The sequence below is a fragment of the Cynara cardunculus genome (genome assembly GCF_001531365.2).
Source record: "Cynara cardunculus var. scolymus isolate 2C chromosome LG 17, CcrdV1, whole genome shotgun sequence".
In the NCBI taxonomy this organism is placed as follows: Eukaryota; Viridiplantae; Streptophyta; class Magnoliopsida; order Asterales; family Asteraceae; genus Cynara; species Cynara cardunculus.
Window position 1 is genome coordinate 30842647 of NC_037544.1, and position 8009 is coordinate 30850655.

Sequence of the window (8009 nt, forward strand, 5' to 3'; positions counted from 1 at the left end):
CTTTTAAATAGTTAATTTGATATTAATATTGATATATTTATTTTTAAAATTTTATGATATTTTTAAATTTATATTTTATTCAAAAATAAAAATATTATCTCTTTTTCTCAAAACCATATTAAAACATTTACAAAAACGGAATAAAACGAAATATTAAAATCAAGATTGGTCAAGAATTATCTAGATTGGTTAAGAATTGCACCTTTGACTAATCAAAGATTGTGACTTTGACTAGTCAAACAAAATTAGAAGGGTAATTTTGTATCTTTTATAAATAGACGAAAAACAAAAATATATATATATATACACATCCAGTTCATAAATAAAATTTTGTAGTTTTGTTTGGTGAAGAGATCAAAGAATTTGTAAGACTTAGAAAGAAAAAGATAAGAAGATGAACTTGAAAAGAATAATTTAATAATAAATTTTCGTCTTCTGTTTGAAACAAATATATGGTTGACAAGATAAGAATCTAACGTTTTGTCAACTCCAAATGAGTTATAAACTCCATCCAATCCCATTTTATCTTTATCTATACTATTCTTAAACATTATTTTTTATATGTGATTGAATTATTGTTTATTTATATATATTACTTAAAACTCAAGATTACAAGTAAATAATACATAAGTACAACTTATTAAAGCTTTATGTTTGAATTCGTGTAACTAACTGCTGATAAACATAATCAAATACTGGATAAACATTTTATTTTAAATATAAAAAATCTAAAATATAATTAGGATAATCATTATGTTCTAACAAAATATTTAATTGTTATCTTTATAAAAAATTATATTATTAAATTAAAAATAATTACTTCGTTATTAAACTTAAATTATAATAAAAAATTTGAATTAAAGAAATTATACAACAAAACAAGAACCTTTAAATAGTTAATTTGATACTAATATCGATATATATTTTTTATAAAATTTTAAGATATCTTCAAATTTATATTTTATTCAAAAATAAAAACATTATCGTTTTTCTCCAAACCACATAAAACTCATGTATTATAACATTGGCAGATGACATAATAAAACAAAATATTAAAATCGAGATGTATTTCGCCGCATTGCGCGAGTACCTTCTAGTTAATTTCAAATTCTAATAGTTAAAGTTCAAATTTTTTTAACATTTGTTTAATATATTCTAGTAAGGTATCTACGGGATGTTGTTGTGTGCATCTCGATTAAAGTCAGGAACTTAAAATGGCAATCATGTTTCATTTTTAACTTTTTTTTCTTCAATGCTAATTGTATACCCGTACAATATAACCGAATACACATTTTGAATACATTTAAGCAACATGTTTCCTAGTTTAAAAAAGATTGATAGCTACCTGTTCTAATTTTTTAGGAGTCTTGAGACTAATTGAGGTGCAAGCAAATTGGCCAAGACGCATATGATTACTGACTGATGTTATAGTTTTTTAATTGCAAATGGAATACAAGTTGCGAATTTTATTTTTGGTTGCTACTGTAATTTTAAAGCTGAAGTTTATGGTTCATGAGTAGAGGAATTCTTTTCAATGACTTCCTTAGATGTTAACATTACATCAACAGATGAGAATATTCCAAAAAGATGTTTCTCGAAAAATCATAATGATATTTACGATAAATGATTAAATGCATGAATTTGATTTTAAACATGCCAATATTTTTTAATAAAATAAGAATTAACTCATATAAAATATTTTCCATAAAAAACACTATTTATATATCTCTCTAAGAAAAATAAAAATAAAAATAAAACAACAGTTGTACACATGTTAAAGAAAAAGCAAGGTTACAATAGATATGTAAGTTTACATGATGCTATTGACCCAAGGCTCTTCAGTCGAGTCGATTACAATAGATGTCAATCTCTATAAGCAGAAATTTGAATACATATGCAACATCCAAACATAACATTTTCAACATTCAGACCTTGTAATAAGGTTTATTAGTCTAGCATTTTCAAGAATTAAGAGGTAGAAAAAAAGTCAACATAAAATTGGAATATATTTGGTGTGTTTATTTGATTTGGTTATATAAAAACCAAAATAACAATCATAAAGTTTTGCATGCTCAAATTTTGTGCAATACTTTGTATGACAATAAAGTTAAACCATCAAACTCATCCAAAAGGTCTAAAGGATGCAACACCATGCATCTTTATGAACTTCTGTTTCGATGACTCATTTGTTCAGTACTGCTAACTATTATTGGAAGATTCCATCCTCTCGACCTAAACCTAAGTAACTTCTTCTAGACAGAATGAGGTCGTGTCTCAATGTAGATGATCATCATAAAATACCCCAAAAAGAAGACACCAACAATCTAGCTCCTCATAGAAGGACTGATCCTTTTGTTTTGCACTATTAATATTGTTACGAGAGTGGCACTTGGAGCCTCAATATTATATGGGTACACTTGACCTAATTGTGACACATGTAACACCCGCCTTTTCGTTAAACATTAATCTCGAGCTCCTAGGAGCTTTTTGTTTTAACCTTTTAAAAGTCGGGAGCTATTTCATGAACTATTTTAGTGCTTAAGGGATGTTTTGGTCAAACCTAACTCTTGGTGGAGATGCTTGGAGGGTCGGTGTTGTTGCCATGCAGCCAAAGCCGTGGCAAAGCCGGCTTGGACTCTATTTAAACGGGTGAATGCACTAAAAGACTATAACATCTAATGTGTAACGCGATCCCCATGCGGTTCGAGCCGCGTAGAAACCGCCCGAGGCGCTGGAAGCCTTGAAATTTCCCTGGGAGGGGGAGGCTTAAGGCACCCTTAAACCCGCATGGAAGTTGCGTAGAGGGCTATTGGTAGATGGCTGGGACAAATTGAGATAGTAGGTAATAGTAGCAAAAACATGTATCATGCGGCCTAAGCTGCACGAAAGTCGCCCGAATTGGCTGAAAGGCCTCATGCATCGGCCAAGTTCCTCTTGACCTGCTGCCTTCTTCTTTGCCTCATCATCACCCTCGTTACTTTTCCATTTTCCCTCACCTACCTCCATCCTCCATCTTCCATCTTCCTTCTCATTTACTTCCAACCAAGAGTTGTATTAATGGAGGGGTTTTGTTGATGATCCAAGATTTCATTTAGTGTTCTTGAAAGGAATCAAAGTTAGTGATCAAGATTCAAGACCCCCCCCCCACCCCAAACTCCATTTTTAGGGTTATGCTATTTTCTAGGTTTTCCCCTAAAAACCTAATGGGTAGGTATAAAATCCTTTGTAAAAATTAGATACATGTCTATATGCTTAGCTTACTTGCATTTCTAGCTTTATTTCATGTGTTATTCAATAAATTGGTGATTTGGTTATCTTATCTTATCTTAGGGCTTGTACGCATAAAAATTAAATTGCTCTTTATGATTACATATTTATTGTTTATCCCTTGATCATAGTTGCTTTAAAAGAGATTTCATGAGGATTGACTAAAGAATTCGTAAAATTCTATATGGTGTATTTTGAGGTATTATTGACCTAATTTTGGGGTCATAGCATAATGGGGTTTATTTTGTAAACGTGATTTGTATAGTTGTTGGACCATTAATTTGACCTTGGTTAAGAGAAAACATGCCCTATTATTTTGATCACATGAATAACCCTAATTACAATCGTATGTTTCAGATGAACCTTTGTGTAGACATTAGGAGGGTTGAGTTCGGAAGTGCTGTCTTGGTGACAGCAGGATCTTCGTCGCTTGAAGTAATGCATTGGAGGTAGTCTTTAAGTGTGCAGGGCCTTGTGGTGATATCTACAATTGTAGACACTCAGGTCAACCTTTATTTAAGATGATGCTTGTAAGATGATACGGTTCTTCCTCGTTAATCCCAACTAAATGTTATTGATGCTTTCAATTAAAATATAGTGTTCGTTATAGTTGTTCATGCTTACTAGACTTTTTGGCCTAACATTTGCTTGTGTCAACATGTATCTCAGGTTCTAGTGACGTGACCACCAAGAAGATTTGATTGGCTTGTAAAGCAAGCTTAGGAAACTTTTGGGACACTATGCAGATGGTTAACCTTTTGGATGGTTTGGGATGACATGCGATTGTAATCTAGTTCTCCAAGGATTAGATTGGAGGTTGTTAACCTCAAACCAATATATTTACACATTGTAATGTAACTGGTATACCTTATTCCCATTTTGGACAAGCTCCTATCTTGATATTTGTATACCACATTTCCTTCTTTTTGGGAAAAAATTTTATCCCATTCTTTGGGGTGTTACAACACAGATTCTAAAGACAACTCATATACATGGAGGTTTCATAATGCAACATTGAGTACCACTTGTGACCCTGATTAAATCATTTTTCTCTCACACACTTTCTCAAAAGCAGGGATCCTCGCTTGAACCCCCCCCCCCCCCTCCCGACAGACCCCATCCCCAGATAAGATATACTGAGATAGTGTGGTTTGGAGACTGTCAGACAATATGTCTCAATCGCGACCTTAAACGAATACCAACTGTAAATCCAAAAACAGGAAAATCAAAATGAATGACGTTTATAGTGACTCATACATATAGAGAGATAATTTATATGTTTCCTTAGATTTGTCAAGTTATGTCCGAGTCCTTTGTGATATATAACTGTTTAAGGCCTTTTATAATATAATATAGATTCATACGTATTTATGATATTTTATAATATAGTATAAATTCGTACCCATTTTGAAGATATTGACGAAATGATTATAATGGTATAATGTGTAATAAAAAAAGCGCATTTTAATGTATTTTTGTTAATCTATGATTATATATTTTTAATATGATAAATATGTAAATTTTAAACTGAAAAGATAAGGGATATAAAACAAGTTATGTAGGTATTCATAATATTTATTAGCATGATTAAATCCAAAAATATTCAATATTGAGTTCATTTTGAAGGTATTGACGAGACAATTATAATGATATAATTTGTAAAACAAAACCTTATTTTTTAATGCATTTTAGTTCATATATGAATTTTTATGTTAACATGGTAAGGGTGATGAATGAAAAATAAAAAAAGTAAGAGATATAAGGATGGAACTTGGATGTTTGGGAATGGTTATGAAACAAGGGTGGTATGGTTATGCAAAAATCAACAAATGGGTGTTTTCAGAGAAATAAGGAATGTAATTTTCAGATTTTTGATCAATGGTAGAGGAAATAAGCTTGGTGGAAGGAGTAATCTGATGCACGCATGGAATTTGATTTGGGGTCGTTTTAAGATGATATATTGGATGATCAAAAGCTACTTGATGATTGTTAATGGAGGAAAAATTGTGGAGAATTATAGGTATTTGATTGACTTAGTGATGCATATCAGTCCCAATGGTTAGATTATGCAGATTTGGCCACAGGATGAACTGCTTAACTCTTTGGTTCTTTCCTGAGGCTTCTTCCACCGAGGTAACTTACTTTTTTCAATTGAAATTGGCATTAGGTGGAACCTCCTAGTTTGATTAAGTTTCAAATCCCTCAATATCCGTGTTTCTGTTAGGTGCATTTTTTTGACTTTTCGTCGAGGCCATCAAAAATCATTGGACGTCCTGCATGTGAGAAAGGGGGTTAAGATGAGAATCTTAAGAAATGATCTGACCCTTGATCACCTTTAATCTCAAACTCACACATGAATCGTGTTTGATATGGAGAATGCTACGGTATATCTCATCATAATATGTAACATAAATGGAGATCCCTACTTGACCTTTTCCCTTTTAACTCTCATTCTAATCGAAAATCGAAACCCAACAATGACTCAATACCTTCAAAATATATAGCTACAGACAGACACGAAGGTAGGGTTGAATGTTGATGGACTATTTTTGGTGAATTCTTTATGATAGTTATCAAATCAAGCTTTATTTTAATCTAAATATTATAGAGTCAAACTAGAAAATCTAAGATTTAGTTGGGGAAAAAGATATTATTATTATTTTAATTTAATTTAATTTAATGTATGAGAAGAAACAAAAGAAGAAAAAAAGCTTATGTTTATCAATTGGGGGAACTTCAAAATCAATGGCGATGAGACAGACATGAGAGCAGCAATGAAGCAGTGGGACGTAACCCACGTGAATTTTGTTTGTTGCTGAAAGTAACAGCTCCTCAAAACAGCCAAGTAACTAGAGCTGGCAATTCTCTGTCGTCTTCCCCACCTCTTTCGTATATCTACATCTCTTACAAACAGAGAATTCCTGAACCTTCTTCCTCTTCTCTTCTCTTGTTGCTTACTTCTATCCAATTTTGGTCTGAGCCAAAAAGGGCTCTGAAATGTATATGAAATTGCTGTGTTTTAAGCTGTTGCTGATTGGCGGTGAGGTTGTTGAAGAAGAAGGCGAGTGGGAGAAAGAACGATAAGTTTTTTCGTAATTTGCAAACAGTCACGACTTTGGAGGAAATTTTAGAGAGATTTGGAACGTCAATCACGAAGATCGGTGAGTTTGATTTTTGTTTTTCCAAAACAATTGTCATTAACTTCGTACCGGTTTATATAGCCGTGTTGATTGTAGGTTATTGACTGTAAGCTGTTTTTTCTGTTTGATTATAATGGTGAAGGATACGGTTATGATGTCTGGTATGGATGTGAAATTGACGTCGGTTAAGGTGGACGGTGGTGGTGACGTGGAGTCTGTGAAATGCGAGTGCTGCGGCCTGACGGAAGAGTGTACGCAGACGTACATCGCGACCGTGAGAGATAGTAACCAGGGGCGGTGGATTTGTGGACTGTGTGCGGAGGCGGTAAAGGACGAGATGGAGAGATCTTGTTCGGAGTCAGAGGAAGCAGCTCTGGATCGGCATATGAGATTCTGCAAAAACTTCCGATCATCAATGAATTCGCCACCGCTGGAGGATCTCATCTCCGCCGTGAAGCAACTTTTGATCAGAAGTTTAGATTCTCCGAGATCCAGCTCTGTTGAATCCAACTACCACTCGTCGTCATCTTCACTTGTCCGATCGAACGCCTGCCATTTTAGCCTAGATAATTGACGAATATGAGTTTATTAGGTAAGCAATTATGAAGAATTAGTTAGCTTAAAGATCCCATAGCTGAGTTTGATATTCCCATGGATATCAAGGAATTGATTGAATTCAGGAATAAATCTCTCTTTTGTTCATAATGATCACGTAATCCTTATGCTATTGAATCATATACATCATATCTTAGCTATTATCCTATCATCATCCTCCAAGGGGTGTTTTGGATTGCTCATTGGAAAAACTTATATTTTCCTATAAAAGTTTTTATCAACTTATTATAAGTTAAATAAGTGATGATCACATATCAAATATTATACTAATATGAATTGATATTACACTTGATATGAAGTTGTTTCATCATCCTTGATTGTTTCTTTTGATACATATAATTAATAAATAAGTTCTAAGAGTTTGTTTCAAATGCAACCTATCATATTTGTACAACCAATGTAATCTAACAAATTGAAATATTTATGGAAATAATGAGAGTTCATTTATTATGATTTAAATATTTATGGAAGATGAATAAGATTCATTAATTATGATCAATATATTATGAAACAATCAAAACTTTTATAAAATTATATATTCATCAAATTAAATAGACGATTGAGATTGAGTTGTACTAATGTAATAAATTGTATAATAACCCACCTCTAAATTCTAAATCATCAAACTTTATAATTGGTTCAAAATGATAAAAGAAATTTATGAGACTAATGATTATAAACATGAGGTGTATAATGAAAATTCTTTTGTCATAACTCAAATATATTGATTTATTCTCTACATATATTCCATTAAAATACTTGATTTATCTTACAAATAAGGTGTTCTTACCTAGTTTTGCATAATTTTGAGACATTTTGATAATATCTTTCGTTTGCAACTTTGGCTAAAACTCCTCCTCGAAACCCTTTCTTTCAAAACCTAAAATTGCACGAGAGTAATAGCAGTCATTCACATATTGTCACCACTTCGACTTTAGGCACACTATCAAACAGGCTCGCTTTTCCGGCGGACAAATCCGCCGGAAG

The 8009-nt window shown here is 32.5% G+C and overlaps 1 protein-coding gene across 1 annotated transcript; it reads left to right on the top strand.

Annotated features, from left to right (window-relative positions):
* Nucleotides 1-6172: 6172 nt before the first annotated feature.
* LOC112500896 lies at nucleotides 6173-7162 on the top strand. Its single transcript, XM_025104506.1, has 2 exons — nucleotides 6173-6428; nucleotides 6550-7162. Exon 2 carries the CDS (start codon nucleotides 6559-6561, stop codon nucleotides 6979-6981), a length of 423 nt encoding a protein of 140 aa, XP_024960274.1. The 5' UTR covers nucleotides 6173-6428; nucleotides 6550-6558; the 3' UTR covers nucleotides 6982-7162.
* Nucleotides 7163-8009: the final 847 nt, after the last annotated feature.

What these genes read in the sequence shown, in the direction of transcription:
- LOC112500896 (XM_025104506.1), top strand. Translation starts at nt 6,559, where the DNA reads ATGATGTCTGGTATGGATGTGAAATTGACGTCGGTTAAGGTGGACGGT.